Below are 16,111 nucleotides of genomic sequence, written 5' to 3' on the forward strand. Positions count from 1 at the left end.
TATTCTGGCATTTCAGAACTAAAATCTTATTGGTGCAAAGTTGTGCAGTTGCTGCAGAGATGTGTAAAATGTAAATATATTAGAAGGCACCACAACACTGAAGTAAGGGGAGGATAATCATGTCAAATTATGGAGAAAGAGCTTTGGGTTTAGGATGTTTTTATTGGGACTCTTTGTTTAGTGAGTTGAACTTGGCACCACTGACTTGAAGGAACATAGTCAATGAAAAATAATTGGCAAAATACCATGACGTACCTGGTGCTTTTGGTGTGTGAATAAGTCAGAAAAAGGTTGTAATTACAGAGTCAACTAAAAGATGCATTTTCCAAGATTGGAAAAATTTTTAGTTAGAAACGGACTCTGTAAGTGGAACCTTGTCTAAAACCCTTTTCTGTTTTAAGTCATTTAAGATACGTGAAGGTAGGCCTTCACGTATCTTTAGCATAAGTACAGTCAATATACCTAGCCCTGCAAATTTCAGCCATGAACTCCGATATAAAATAGAAGGGGGGAAAAAAGACGACGAAGGAAACGAGGAAGGAAGCAGACAAGGAAGCACAGAGTACTTATTGGAACGAGACGCCGCTTTGTTCAACAGTAGGAGGGAGGAGGACCGACACACAGCTGCTTGTTTTGCCTTGCACAAATACAGTCTGCCGACCTGGACTGTTCGCGCTGTAATATACATTAGGAAACTCTTTTCTCTTCCCGGACTGAGAGGAATTCTGCGTCAGGGATGTCAAAGCGACTGCGAAGCAGGGAGGTCTGCGCTGATTGCAGCGCTCCTGGTACGCCGCCAAGCGAGCTAGCATTTGCATTAGCTGCCAAGCTAACCCGCTAACCAACCGCTACGTCCGGTTGGCTCAACTAATTAATATTTCGGAACTGTGACGACTCATTGACAGACAGTAACGGTGCTGAATGTATTTGTGGTAAAAGCGCCACTCGTGAGGGAGTTTGTTTGTGATGTAGTGGTCGCTGTGTAGTAATGGTGACTTATGTAATAATAAAACTATACGTTTAAAATAATTAACAGTACTAACGTGGAGTTAGCTTCACACTTGGTAGCATCCATGGAAAAACTAAGAAAAAGATGATCTTACTTGAGTGACTGGTTCATAATAATGTCGCATGTTATTATTAAAATCTTCCGGGATTTTTCTATCAAAATTTAGAGGCAGCTTGAGATTAAATGTGTGACTGACGGTCAGTGTTCATACATAATGGAGCTAGCTCATTAACAAACGTCGCGTGCGTTTTGCAGAGCCCCGTTGGGCCTCTGTGAACAGGGGTGTGTTGATCTGCGACGAGTGCTGCAGCATCCACCGGGGTCTCGGGCGACACAGCTCTCAAGTCAGGCATCTGACTCAGTCTTCTTGGCCTCCGTCTCAGCTGCAGGTGAGTAATGCAAGAGCGCGACCCCCTCAAAAACAAACATCACATGCAAGTCTTTTCAGCAATCAGACGTTTCTTGCACACAGATCAATGAGCAAGGACACGCTGTCAGCACACTGCTTTGACAAAGTTTGCATAGCCCTTGAGTTGTTTCTCATTTAGCATGTTAAAAAATAACAAATACCAGGGTATTTATTTAGTATTTTAGTATTACTTGGGAGTGAAATTATGCATTGTCTTCAAATATACATTAAAACAATTCTGAAACTTGTGATGTGCAGCAGTATTCAGACCCCTAATACTTTGTTGAACTATCTTTTGGTCCCAATTACAATTGCAAGTATATTGGGGATACCTTTGCCTGCATAAGTGAAAAGGTTTTACCTTTGCAGAATATCTCTATATTAGTCAGATCTCGTGTGGAGAATTGTTGCATATATTCAGGGCCTCTCCTTGCCACTCCTGCATAAAGGGCAGACTAATAGTTTTTACATCAACAAGCTCCCCCACTTGAGCTGTGGATCTCTGCAGATCCGCTCGAGTTGCCATTGGCTTCTTGGCTGTTTCTCCGATTAATTCTTTCGTTCTTTTATTTTAAGAGTGTCAGAGTTAGATCTGCTGAGTACAGTTACTGACCACACTTGAGATTATTATTGGCAAGAAATTCAGAAGTTAAATAAAATCTCAATAAAAAACTCTGTGGTTGTGGCATGACAAAGTAAGAAAAAGTTGAAGGAGTTTAATACTTTTGCAAGGCTTTGTGTTCTTTAATGCCAACTAGTTGTGTCTTGCTCTAGATGGTCCAGACATTATATGGCAATGGTGCAAATTCCATATGGGAACACAGCCTTCTGGATCCTTCCTCGTCAGCGAGTGGGAAACGCAAAGCCAACCCTCAGGACAGAGTTCAGTAAGTGGGTTTTTGAGGATTTATATATATATATATATATATATATATATATATATATATATATATATATATATATATATATATGTATATGTCACTGCAAATTTTGGTATGCTTGCTTGCACTTTGCATCACGGTTTTCAGCAAAATGGATTTTCATACTTGGGGTCAGTGAATATGCACAATTGGCCCTATGTGCTATGACCATGACTCATTGCGATGCTGCTCAGCCAACTTGAAGAACTTCCTCAATCTTCCCATGAAATAAGTTTAGTTTGAAGAAGTATGAGCACTGTTAACAGTAAAGCCTACTAGGCTTCACTGTTAACATAAAGCCTAGTAGGCTTTATGTTAACAGTGTGATAGAAAAATATGAAACTTTTATTTAAAAAGCTGTCTGTTGTCATAAGGAATAGAATAAGAAAACAGAATCTGCAGGATAGTGTGATGAATGTAACATCTGTTTCTGTGTGTAAATATTTTATTAGTCGAGTGTCACACTGGTGGCTTAAACATAAACATTCAGAGTTATGTAAATACAGCCTTGATATGTTCAGTTCACACAGTGAGAAAACACGTGCTTTTAGCAATCAACAGACATGCAGAAACTTTCTCAGAGAATTGTTAGATGTTTTTAAAATGAGCATAATTTAATTTAACAGTTTGCCTTAAATTTGTTTCTCAGTCTGAGTTCTAGTTGTTGGGAATGTGTACAAGGTTTGAAAGTTTGTCTGTGAAACACAAAGCCTTCAGCTGCTCTATGCTGTTTGTTGAATCATTCACTAAACAAGGAGAAACACATCTATCATTTTTTAATCATTATAATGCTCTGCTCAAAGTTAAAGTAATTATTGAACAGTTAGTTAGATAACAGGGAGGGATAACTCCTGTACCAAATCAATAAGGAAAAAGAGAGTTGATGTGGACCTAATTTGACCTGCCTTGTAAAAGTTCAACATCCTGTTAAGTCAAGTGTCAATTAAATATTCAAATAAAAGTTTTTGGGTTACAGTCTTTGGGGAATCTGGAAAGCTGTTGGGTCTGATTTATTATAGCTAGTCAGAAGAATAATCACAGAAAGCAAATAACATGACATGGCGGTCAGTGAAAGTAGAAATAGTCCCTAAATTTTACACGTGAACTTTTTTATCTGCAGTCCCAACAAGACGGAGTTCATCAAGGCAAAATATCAGATGTTGGCTTATGTCCATCGGATGCCTTGTCGTGATGATGACAGTGTAACTGCAAAGGATCTCAGTAAGGTAAAAAAGTTGTTTTGGAATTTTTTTTTCATGAGTAGATTTAGCATATTTGGGTCGGCACCAGTGGAACCCAAATGACAGATTATAGTGGAATTCAAGTGTTTCTGTGCTTTTGCAGAGAAAAGGAAGTTGATCTCTTTTTTTGTCATTCTGTAGTTCAGAAATGCATCCTGCATCTTTTTATAGATCAATAAATTGCTTTCGGTTCTGCTTTGAAACCCCCACCTTACATTTTCACATTTGGCCAGGTTCATAATCTGAATATTAAAATGCAAAACTCTTAGATTCTGTAGATACTATAAGCCATAAAGTATTTATTTCAATTAAAATATCAAACAATGCATGAATTGATTTCACATTTAAATTTCAACAAACCTCTTTTTCACTTTCGTGCAGCAACTCCACTCCAGTGTTCGGACCGGGAACCTGGAGACCTGCCTCAGACTTCTATCTCTAGGAGCACAAGCCAACTTCTTCCACCCAGTAAGACTTGAAAAATGTGCTCAAAATAAAAGCATTGTCCAAATTGTGTTTTTCTGTCAATTTCAAAGTGAAAAATTTGCTTTACTGTGACTTTAGGAGAAAGGAAACACCCCATTACATATAGCAGCAAAGGCAGGTCAGATTCTACAAGCTGAGCTCTTGGCGGTTTATGGAGCCGATCCTGGAGCTCTGGACTCCAGTGGGAAGACACCAATTGACAACGCAAGGTAAACTTAAGTCTGATAAAGCTTGTTTTAGAACTACATTATAGTACAGAGCAATTTGATGCAAGTTTGGTGGAACCATATAATTTTAAACATGCCACATGTAAAAACACTGTTTTTAAACAAAGAAGTGTGGTTTACGTCACACCTGAAAAGCACAAAAGGTATTTCTGTACCCGGAGCTTATGACTGTTGTAGAAGTTACCCAGCTCATTGTGCATTTGCAAGCATCACTTTGTCAATGTGTTACAGGAAATGTTGCACACCCTATGAGGTTTTCACTTTTGGTACAAAACATTTCAAGTTGCAACAGAAAATTTAATTTGGTGCAAATCTGCCTGTCCTGATCTCTTTAAATGATGCAGTTAAAATGTGCATTTACTCCCACTCTTAATATGTTATGAATCAGTGTTTTATTTTGTGCAAAAGTGTGTGAGAAATACTTGGGGGGGAGGGGGGTTTAAGTAGTGAAGGTAGAAATTTGAGAAATGTAACCTATAATTGACATGATTCATATCTAGCACATGCTTTTTCTACAATGAACAACAAGGACAGACTCCAATGGTCTAAGCTGTTGACTGAATGCAATACTCTGTTGATCCAGTTTAACAATGATAGGAAGACAAAGAACATAAAGATATCTGTAAGAAATATTTATTACATATTACATACTATAGTATGTAAATAATATAGTGTTATTTCTGGAAACATTTTTTGAATGAAAATGGAAACATCAATATTATGTAGACAAGATGTCAATCATTTGAAGAATTAAGCCACCAAAGTTTTTATGTTGTGATAAAATTAATCAATAAAGTAATATTTTTAATGTCTTATACTAAATGTGATCATGATCATTTTTTTGTCCCCAACACTATTCATGTTAGATTTGTCATTTTTATCAGCAGATGGTGGTAAAACTTTCTTTCATGCGTCATATTTGCAGACAAGCTGGGCACCAGGAGTTGGCAGAGAGGCTGGTTGAGATACAATATGAACTCACTGACCGGTTAACATTTTACCTGTGTGGCAGAAGACCTGGTGAGTCTATTCAAAGTCAATGAAGTCAGTTTTAAATTTGACAGGAAGCCAGAGAAATTGGAAATCATTTTTTGGGATTGCTTTGTCCTAGATCATAGAAATGGGCAGCACTTCATCATTCCACAAATGGCTGACAGGTAATGTTGTTTTTTAATCTGAGACTATTGAAAAGAAGAAATTAAAGACTTAAAATCTTTATAAAATCCATCTTAGTTCATATATATATATATATTGTGAGCCTCAAAAAATATGTAGTCGGTATTTACCGTGTATTTTACTCTGTGCTGCATTGGATGGAATAGAAACAAGTAAGTGTTTATTTTATGTTTCTTTATATGCTAGAATATTGTGGAAGTTTTTTTTCACCTGGTAAAATAATGGCTTGAATTCTTTTGTCCAAAACAGCCTCGATTTGTCAGATTTTGCAAAGGCAGCAAAGAAGAAGCTCCAGTCGGTAAGATGTCTTCAATTATGGTAAATTTCTCTACAAATGGCTAAAAATATATGACTAATTCATCTTTTGTTTTAGTTAAGTAACCATCAATTTGAGGAACTAGCCATGGATGTTTATGATGAAGTGGATAGAAGAGAAACTGATGCAGGTTGGATTTCTGAACTTCTTAAAATAAAACTATGTTCTGTATGCAGACTTGTTTTTTTCTGTTTGTATTTATGTATTTACATTCCTATCTAATGTTTCCTGCAAAATACCCTCATGTTTCAGTCTGGTTGGCCACTCAGAATCACAGCACTCTTGTCACAGACACTACAGTTGTTCCTTTTTTGCCTGTCAACCCTGAATATTCATCAACCAGAAATCAGGCAAGTTTTCTTCTTATTGAAACGTAACGCTCTTGTGCAAGTAGCTGACATCTGAAAGTTTTTCTTTCTGCTTTCATGCTTTTGTGTTACTAGGGTCGTCAGAAATTGGCGAGGTTTAGCGCTCATGAATTTGCCACCTTGGTTATTGATATTCTAGCAGATGCTAAACGACGACAGTGGGGTAATTCCTGCGATAGTCCAAAAGGTATATGAAAGAGATTTCTGTTTTTACTGATCCATACTCACATTGTTCATATTTCTGAGCTTTTTTCAGGTAGGTTGTGGGGTTGTGTGTTTAAGTTTCCAATAAAGCACCACTTCTATAGTTTGAACCAAGTAGGAGTAGTGTGGTATGAGTCACACAGACAAGGTGTTAAGCCGATGCTTAATCAAGAAATGCCAAACCACCCCCCGGAACTATTTTTGTTTTCTTAATGTCATGTTCAGTTGCAATTTTAGAAGAGGAATTTAAATATGCTCTGTTTAGTATCTTGATCTCTTTGTAGCTTCTCTCCTGCTTCATCTCTGACTTTTCTTTCTGCCGTCAGATAACGTTGAGCTGATCCTTCAGGGAATAAACAGTCGCCACAACAGTGAGAGCCAAGACAACGATCAACCAGATTATGACAGCGTGGCATCTGATGAAGATCCAGTACAAGAAGCCACATGTGGGGATAGCTGTAACCATGGGAGGACAAAGGTTCGTTTTTTTTTAAGAAGCCAGTCTTTCACACTGAACATCAGTGTTTTTCTTGACATTTGAAATTGATACCATCTTTTCTATTTTTTTTCTTTTGGATTAGAGCTCAGAGTCTTCTGATCTGTCCGATGGACCAATCACAGTGCAGGAGTTTATGGAGGTGAAGAGTGCCCTGACTGCTTCAGAGGCCAAAATACAGCAGCTTCTCAAAGTGAACTGTCATCTCAGTAAAGAACTGCAGATGATGCAGAGCAAGGTTAGTTAAATTATAGATTATGTTGTATATGCGTAATTATTTTGTGAGAATATGAATAAAATGAACAGTTATGCAGTATTAATCTCTTTGTGAACGTTAATTAAATGGTGGTAAATTAATATTTCAGTGCAAGTGTAGTTGTGGATTATTGCACCTAACAAATTGCATTTCTATCCTCTTTGAGGCATATTGATTTGGTTGATTGCTGCCCTGAACTACATTAATTTTAACATGTTGCCAGCCTAATAGTAATGTGCTGTTGCTGTCCCCGATTTGATCTGTAAATGTGCAACAGGCAGATGAAATTTATGTAACAGTGTGCTGCGGAGTCAGAGTCATGGTTGGGTGGATTTTATGAGCTGATGCTGCTAAAGTCTTATCTTCCTCACATTACTTAAATTTGAATTAAATAAAATATTAGTATTTCATCATCATCCATCAGACTACTATATTTCCTTCGACAAACAATTCAAGACATGGTATACATTAGGTTTTTTTTATATTTCTAGACTATATTTGAGACATTCTTAGAACATTTTGGGGCTTTAGTGTATTATGCCTGTCCTTGGTTAATTTAGAGAGCTCAATAAACCTCTTTCAAATGTAAGCAGCTCAATGGTTACCAATTAAAACAGGTGATAAGAATAGAAAATATCCCAGCAGCACAGCAAACATACCTCTAAAAATGACCATTCTTGCTGAAAATGTTTAGTAGAAGATTTCAGAACGGAAAAGAAAGTATAGTTTGAACTACTGCAATAAGTTGGCACTACTAACTAGAATTATGAACTGAGAGTAGATCGCTCACACCTCCAGAAACCATCTGCCAAATACCACCCACAATTACTTTATTTCTCACATTTACATTTCTTACACATTTTTTTTTTATGTCAGACATGCTTTTTTTTTTAGACATTGCTACTGATGTTTCAGAAAATCCTCTTCCGTTAACATTTCTGGTCGCGCTCGAGGGCAGCAGATTCAGACCAATAGCATTGTCTCTTTCTAGAAACATGATCCGGGTTATTGAGAGGGAAACAAAGATTCTTTTGTCTACTAAACACACAACTCGCATCCTTGCATTTCTCATAATGGAAGAAATATCTTCATCAGAGCATGTTAAGACACTGTTAGAACACAGCATACTCTAAAGAAAAAACCAGCCATAATGCTTGATAGAAAAAAATCACCTTCATTTTCTCACAATTAGAAGCAGTCTTGGCAAGTTGGGGAAACAGTGACAGCAATTTACAGTTGATTCTGTATTTGTTAGCATGCTTGTTTACTGTTTCAATGCATAGGATGGATAGAAATGCATTGTGATTCGCTTGTACCACTTGTTTTACTGCTTCCTCTGAGTTGGCTAATCCCACTGGTTTTCTGACTTAAAACTAGGAGGCACTCAAAATTCATTCCAAGTCTCTACTTCTGGAATGCATCCTATGTAAGAAACATGGCTTAGTTGGCCTTTTATACCAGTTTTAAGGCTAATTTCTTAAGAACTACAGAATTAGGCTATATTTTCTTCTTGCTGTCCCCATAAAGTGATGGACTAACTCTATAAGCACTTTTTATTTACATTACATCGACTCTGTTTTACCCAAGTCTAATATGGACGATATTTGTCAGAAACACAGAGCTCAGTCAATGGATGCCCCTATTTTGCCTTACTTTCCTGGAATGTAATCACTTAAACAAAACAATGCCATCCTTACACACATTTAGCACTTCATTTAATCTCACATTAACCCGTTAACTGGACACCTCACTATGTTTCTACTAGAGCTAACAGAGGACTGCCTCCTGCTCTTGCGTTGTTTACTTTACAACTGTTTCTCTCCTGACAAAGTTTTTTTCTTATCTCCAGGAACTGTACAATGGTATGATGCATTTAGCACTGTTTATTTTTATATTCATATTTGGCATATTTTACAGTCAAAATGTTTATTAAACTACAGCCCCAGACTTGAAAACACAGCTTTTGTTGTCCGTTGTGTTAAACTCTACATGACCGGGATGCTTCTAATGCAATCATCGGTTAATTTGTTTAAATCATTATTGACTTACTTTTGAATGTTGCAAACTGTCTTCTTCGGTTAACCAAATAATGTCCTCTCTGGTGGTCTTTATAAGACTTGCACTCTGTTGAAAAGTTGCATGTTGAGGATTTTTGCTCAGTAAGCTGTTAAAAGTCACGTGTAAGCTTCTGGTGGGTATTCTCATGAGAGTTTTTATCAACATGCTTTATCAGCATTTCATTTGTCAAGGAGAGCTCTCCTTTTGTGTGATAGAGCATTACAACAAAGAATTTCCTTTAACCTTGAGGCTTATCTGTTGATTATAGACCTTTTGTGGGGAAATCGACCTCCAGCCAAGATTAAATTACACGTCTCTTTGTTGCCCCCAGCTGAGCTCCCTGCAGACTGAAAACACAACGCTGAGATGGCAAACCCCCGGCGGACAACAACATCCCCAGGGGCCCTTTGGTCGACATCCACCCCGCGGAGGTCGCGCCATGTCGATGTATGAGACAGGCTCTGCTCCGAAACATTTCTCCCACAAAGTGGACACGGCTCGTCATGATGATGGGGTTGTTTTGCAGCCATTTCCCACCAATGTAAGCACACGAGCAGCGGCGCTTCAGCTCATGATTGTTTAAAGTGACGGTGCTTGGCTTGGGGCTGGTGTTGGATTTTCATTTATTCATTCAATCATTTAATGCATCTCAATGGTGTTGCTCAACTTGGTTTGACCCCTTCTCTAGATTGGGAGGGGCCCTTTGGGGACAGCTGCCTCCTCCCTCCCTACCTTCCCCTCTCCCCTGTCCTGGTCGTGGGATGAGAGATCTCGCAGGGTTGAGTACCAAAAGTCCCCTTGGCTCAGTTGGAGCCACAAGGGACACTGAAAACTGTCCTCTTGCTTGACCCCACAGTCTTTTCTCTCCAGACCTGTCTTTGAACTGCTTTTTCTGAGTATTGGCTGCATGCATGTACCTGAGTACCTCTGCTATGGTCCAGTCACTTTTACAAACCCTTCAGGTTTGAAAGTAAACATTAAATTTATGAAATGTTGCACAGATGCTGTCTGAATGATCACACTGCTGCAGTGATCAAGATTAGAGATGCACTGATACAACTTTTCAAGTTAATTTTTCGGTCTTAGGTTTTTGTATAGCTTTGACCTACTGTGACCAATTTTGAGCTGATTTTAAATGATGTAAGCTTTTCTTTTGTTTGGGCTTCCTGATGTTTGCAATTTACTGCCTATGAGAAGTCAATCTTAAATTGATTTACATTGAAATTCAATGCATGTTAAACTGTCTTTATATGTTCTATTTGCCAATGGTGCCATTAGCATTGCTAGTCAAAGAAGCCACTCTATGTGTATTCTTAGACAGTATAGATGGATACTGCCGAGATTTCCAAAAGGTTGCCAACATTTTCAAATCCAGTCCATTCTATTACAGATGGAGGTTGAAAGCTGAAAACTGCAAGAGAATCTTTCTCGTTATCAGTTTCTCCTTTCTGTATCTGCGTAAAAGGTCCTGCTCTTGCTCACTGTCTTGGTTCTGAAGGAATGGCACAAATCCAGATGAATTTAGTTTCCTTTAAAATGACTTCTTCGGTTCCTCTATGTTTCAGACAACTCATTGATACTGAAAATGACTAAAGTCAAATGTTGTTCACTCAGTAACAGTGTCCACACTGAAGATTGTGGTTGTCAGCATGACCTGGTAGCACGGTGCATTCAGTGACCTGAAAAAAAGATGATTTTTGAGTTTTCGACCGGTCGATCACATTTATAGCCGATCAAGCCTAAAATCAGTCTGTTCCGTCTCCAGTTGATTCCTTGGTGCATCTCTATAAAAACATGAGATAGCTTTGCACAAAGTATGTTTTGGCGTTGTACATTGATTACAGAACACTAATCTACCATCTGTATTTTATTACACCTACTAATTGCATCAGCTGTGCTATGACTGTCTAAAACACAATCACTTGATATTTTTTTTCTCCTCCTTTTCTATATTTGCTTTAGAACGAAACATTGATTCTGAAATGCATGAAGTAAATTTTTCTAATTTTTCGTGTGTTTTAATCATCAGTCATTCTGTATTTAACTGATAGTAATACATTGGTATTATTATAGGGCTGTAGTCTTGGAGGACACGGTACAATGTTGGAGAGCGACTATGACACTACTCCAAACCACTCTGAACTGGAGGAGACTGGGTAAGTAGGATCGTTGTATGTTTACTGGGGACTTGCTTGTGCAAAGTGCTGCTGACTGTAAAGTGAAACAATTTTTGATGTAAATTTAGAGCAGTGCTTCTCAAACTTTGAACTCTGGATCAGTCAACGCAGCCCTTTTTATTAATCTTTAAATATTCAGATGGTAACCCTCACCATTTGTGAGCTATATCTAATAAAGGTTTATTTTTTCCCATCAATCTGTCTTAGGTGACTTAGCTGTGTGGGAAAACATGATTTCTAATCATTGTTATCAATGTCCCTCAAAACAAAAGGAATACAATATGAAGCAGAAAAAAACCCCATCTTGTATGTCTTTCCCAAACCTGCTGAATGACTTGACTAAAAATCAGATCTGGGTCCTTGAGATTGAAAATTTAGAAATACTTTAAAGATAAATACTACTAAAAAAATGTTCAGTCACAAGTAGTGAGTTGTTTTTAAATGACATGGGGCTACTTTTATGGACATAACAATTAAAATGTTCAGATGATCATTAAATTGACCTTGCACCAGGTCAATGTAAATATAAAATCTTCTTCCAAGACTTTGTTCTAATTTCACTTTAAGCTGTACCTTTAGGAGGAATTCAGTGTTTGTATTTTTGCGTTTGTAGCAGTCCGGAAGCAGCTCCTGATTCAGTGGAACCGGGGGTGGAAGGTGAAGAAGATGCCACCCTGCCGTGCACTGAGGATGTTATCTGCAAGACGGAGCAGATCACCAAGAACATCCAGGAACTCCTGAGAGCTGCACAGGAGACCAAGCATGAAAGGTACAGCATTTTGATTTGAAGTATGACGCCATGATTTAAAATGAATTAAACCTGTTGAATGATACATTTCTACCTGACTTTAAGGAGTCAGCTATGTTTTAGATTTGCTCAAGCTGAAGGTTTCTCAGCTTCTTGGTCAGTGCCTTTTAGAAGCCGTACTATGGGATTCGTATGCCACTTGTTTCACAACTAGCTTGTCAACTGATATATGTCGAGTTGTAAGCAAAACACAGTCACATGTTGAAGAAAACCAGACGCATGTTAAAGACCTGGAATTACTGGTTTGGAGTCTGGTCGCCAGTTGGATGTGCCTTAACTGGTTCTGGCTGTTCATGCAGCTGATGGAAAGCAGTCACTCAATTTCATGTTTTTTCTTGTCTGTTGTCTGCAGACTCAATGTCTGCTCTTGTTTTCAATCTAAATCTCTTCTTTTATCTTAGCTGTTTGCTCAGATTTATCTAAAATGTCATGTAGCCGTCTGTGAACCCCTAAATATGTGGGAACTGTTTGATTCCAATAACTCTGATATTACAATAATTATAGATACACAAGTGAACCACTGTTTAGAGATCTTCATTATTCTTTTTCGTCTACACCAACAGGATTTTTAGATAGTGTGTGTGTTTTGTAAAAGATTCGAGGCAGACATTTCAATAAAGGTCAGTAAAATTCATTAGGATCATGTGAGAACTTCTTTTGTGGGTATCGCTGACACAATGCGCTCTTTCACATTTTCACTTCCAGGCAGAGAAATTTTATTTTTGGGTGGTGTTTTCAAAAAAATAGTTTGTTTTCAATTCATCATGTTAACTCATATAAGTACAGTGCAATAGCAAATAGAATCATCCCAAATGTGAAGTTTCTTTGCAGATCTATTAAGAAGAGAATAATTCAACAAAACAAGAACAGAACATCCAAAGGGACCACTTAGATGTAATATTTGGTTGGATATAATATTTCCAGTGTCATGTAATCATGTTCAACATTTTTATAATATATTTGTTCCATCGAGTGCCATCTAACTTCTCTTAACGCCGTATGAGTTGTGTCTTTAACGAGATGCGGCAGCTCATTGAAAATCCTGGCATTGCTGTGCCTTAAAAATAGTGGTTAAAAATAATTTAGTTTCATAACTAAATATTTTACTAAAATGAACATGCTCTTAAATATTCACCCAGTTTTATCTATTGCTTTTGGATGTGTATAAAATAAATTAAAAACTGATTTAGTTATGAAGTTAAAATAAGTTATGAAGTAAACTTCTAAAGTAGTTTTTCCATGTTGTTTTGAGAACTTAATTATTCTAACAACCTCTTAAATTTCAGACAGTGAAAGCTGAAGAAACTCTTAAAATATACAACCTGTTTGTTTCAAGCCTGCATGTACAATGTTTTAGAATTAAATTTATTAATAATACTCATGGTTTAATGATCTGAAAACTTTAATAAGTAAAATGCTGAGCATGAAGTGTTTTATTTATTAATGAAAAAAGGTAGCAGTTGTTATGGTTTTTAAAATCACATTAACAAACATGAGGAAAAAAAATGGCTTTACTTTGAAAACCATGCTAAAAAACACAATTTATTTAAATGTCTATGTACTCAGTAGAGTATTTAGAACTTGTTTATTCAGCATTTTGTCTCTTCCAGCTTTCTGCCCTGTTCTGAGAAGATCCGTTTGGCTGTGACCGAGATGGCTGCCCTCTTTCCCAAGGTATTCGCTTCTTGTACAATCAGCAGATTTGTTGACGGGACTTAAATGCCCCTTTTTGCTTCAAGAGCATTTTTATTCATCTTCTTGCCTTACCCTCTCGACAGAGGCCGTCCTCGGAGACGGTGCGAAATTCTCTGTATCTGCTGACTTTGAGCGCGAGCCGACTCCACGGAGAGTGCCAGAAGGCGGCAGAGCACAATCCCTGCCCATCGGACATCCAGCTGGTCACTCAGCAGGTCATCCAGTGTGCCTATGACATTGCCAAAGCTGCCAAGCAACTTGTTACTGTCACAACCAAAGAAAACAACAACTAACCTAAACCCAAAGACACTTCTCAAGCACTCAGTTTGCAATCCATCTGTTACAGTGCAAGGCTTTCTTTTTTAATCAGTGTTATATTTCTGTTTCCTCAACAGTAATAAGTATAAGCATTCACACACATTTCTTGAGGTGGGAACGTCTTACCAAAGGATTCAGAATCATAAAGTCATCAGAAAATAACTTTTGTCTTTCTGCAGTGCATTTATGAAAAGACACATCCTTACCTCGCAGAGTTAAATCCCTCTAGTTTCCAAAAGTGCAACGTTGTGCACTTAGGGGACTGAACAACAAGCAGTTCTGAAGAGTTTTAGTGTTTTCTCTTTCTCCTCTGTACTGTATTTCACATCTGATGTGGTTCTTGATGTCTGCTTTCTGGCATGGTCTAAAAGATCCAGACCGGCAAGGACCACAACTGATAAACCCTCTCCAGTTTACTCCAGTGACGATGGTTTATTTTTTTTTCTAATAATTGTTGTTTTAGGAAACGGTGGCTGTATTGTAATCTAAAATCTTTGTGATGTTGCTTGCTTAAAGTGTACACTTGTTTAGAAAGCCAACTGTGACGATGACACAAAACGCTTTTGGTGTATTAGACTATGTTTCAGACCAGCACACTTTCATTCCATCCAGGAGATGTATGCTTCTCTCTCTCTCTCTCTCTCTCAGCTGGTTGAAGATCTCTTCTTTAGGTAAAGTATCAGTCGTTATTGGAGTTATAATGTTACAGCCATACTTATAATTCCGTGTGTGTGAGGGAGCAAAGTTGCTCTCAAGAACGGTCTCCACAGTGGGATGTGTGAAAACCACTTTGAATCAATTTTAACAGCATTATGCAAATATGTAAGATGTATGTATCCTTGTAATTCTTTATCAGATTAATCCAAATGCTATTCTATTTAAAAAAATGTATGCCATACCTCTAAACAAATATCAGTGTTTATTTTCATAAGCTTTTGTTTAACACAGCTAACATTCGTCCTGCTGTTTGGGGCGTCACAGCTGGCAGTTAGTTAAAGATAACTTGTGATCTCAGTGTATTTGCTGTGGTGCTGTAATCAAGTGTTTTACACGCTTCCTGTGGTCAAATGCGTTGTGCTACATGGCTTACAGCCCACAATAAAATAACCGTAACCTCTGTGTACCTATTGTAAATCATAGTGAGCCAGATGAGTTTGACCCAATTGTGGAAATGAACTGTTGTTCTTTTCATGTTACTCAGGTTTAATTAGACTTCATAAACATAGAACATGTTCACTATGTTCCCAGGAGACTTTCTGTTCTATGTCAACAATTGCATTTTGAGAAATAATCTTCCGTAATTCATTTTTAAAACTATGGCTTGACGTGTGTTTGACAGAAAATATGTTTTAATCAGTAGAAAATGTTTCAGACTGTACCATTCATTAAGAAAACTGCAAGGATGTCTTCACCTTATTTAAATGAAACCACAAATAGTTTAAATTTGATAAGTGGACCTATTTAAAATCACAGAATATTTTTATGAGATTAAGTCAAAATTTATTTTAACCAGGAATATTAATGCTCTGAATGAAGCTGGACAATGGGATGAAGGGAAAGAGTCATTTGAAATGTTTTACTGAGCCTTTTTTTTTTTTTTTAGTTAAAAGAATTATTCCAAGACAAGGGCCCTTACACTGACGTCACATTTCAAAGTGTGTTAGTTTTGATAATAAATTACGCAATTAAATAAAATCAGTTATCCTAAAATCAGCACTGGAACAAAAAAAAAAACCGAAAGAGGAATTGTATTATTTTGCAGCAAAACCATGTTTTTCTTTCCTTCGTTCTGCAGTTTGAGCCTGTGGTCTTTCCTGGTATTTATTTCCCGCCTCTGCTGTTGAAAACTCGTCTCGCGCACAATAAACTACCACTAACCTCGACCAGCTCGCTGTCTTTATTTCTGCGTGTGTTGCGTTTATCTCGCTCCCCTGCGTTATTTGCCAC

The 16,111-nt window shown here is 37.5% G+C and overlaps 1 protein-coding gene across 2 annotated transcripts; it reads left to right on the forward strand.

Moving 5' to 3' along the window:
• The first annotated feature begins 595 nt into the window (after nt 1-595).
• On the forward strand, nt 596-16,047 carry git2b (G protein-coupled receptor kinase interacting ArfGAP 2b). 2 transcript variants are annotated; one of them, XM_055040149.1, is made up of 20 exons: nt 596-788; nt 1,265-1,398; nt 2,193-2,305; nt 3,459-3,564; nt 3,961-4,047; nt 4,144-4,274; nt 5,218-5,312; nt 5,404-5,449; nt 5,718-5,766; nt 5,842-5,914; nt 6,037-6,134; nt 6,228-6,339; nt 6,683-6,834; nt 6,938-7,090; nt 9,498-9,707; nt 9,855-9,944; nt 11,240-11,322; nt 11,957-12,112; nt 13,762-13,825; nt 13,930-16,047. In XM_055040149.1, the coding sequence occupies exons 1-20, from the start codon at nt 737-739 to the stop codon at nt 14,137-14,139; spliced, it is 2,214 nt and encodes a 737-aa protein (XP_054896124.1). In that variant the 5' UTR covers nt 596-736; the 3' UTR covers nt 14,140-16,047. The 2 variants fall into 2 exon arrangements, with proteins under 2 accessions (XP_054896124.1, XP_054896125.1); XM_055040150.1 differs by lacking the exon at nt 9,855-9,944.
• Nucleotides 16,048-16,111: the final 64 nt, after the last annotated feature.

This window comes from Poeciliopsis prolifica, unplaced genomic scaffold (genome assembly GCF_027474105.1).
Source record: "Poeciliopsis prolifica strain line A6 unplaced genomic scaffold, Auburn_PproV2 SCAFFOLD015, whole genome shotgun sequence".
NCBI lineage: Eukaryota > Metazoa > Chordata > Actinopteri > Cyprinodontiformes > Poeciliidae > Poeciliopsis > Poeciliopsis prolifica.

Coding starts and splice junctions, on each gene's coding strand:
- git2b (XM_055040149.1), top strand. CDS start 737: ATGTCAAAGCGACTGCGAAGCAGGGAGGTCTGCGCTGATTGCAGCGCT. Junction 2,306..3,458: donor AACCCTCAGGACAGAGTTCA/GTAAGTGGGTTT, acceptor TTTTATCTGCAG/TCCCAACAAGACGGAGTTCA. Junction 6,340..6,682: donor TTCCTGCGATAGTCCAAAAG/GTATATGAAAGA, acceptor TTCTGCCGTCAG/ATAACGTTGAGCTGATCCTT.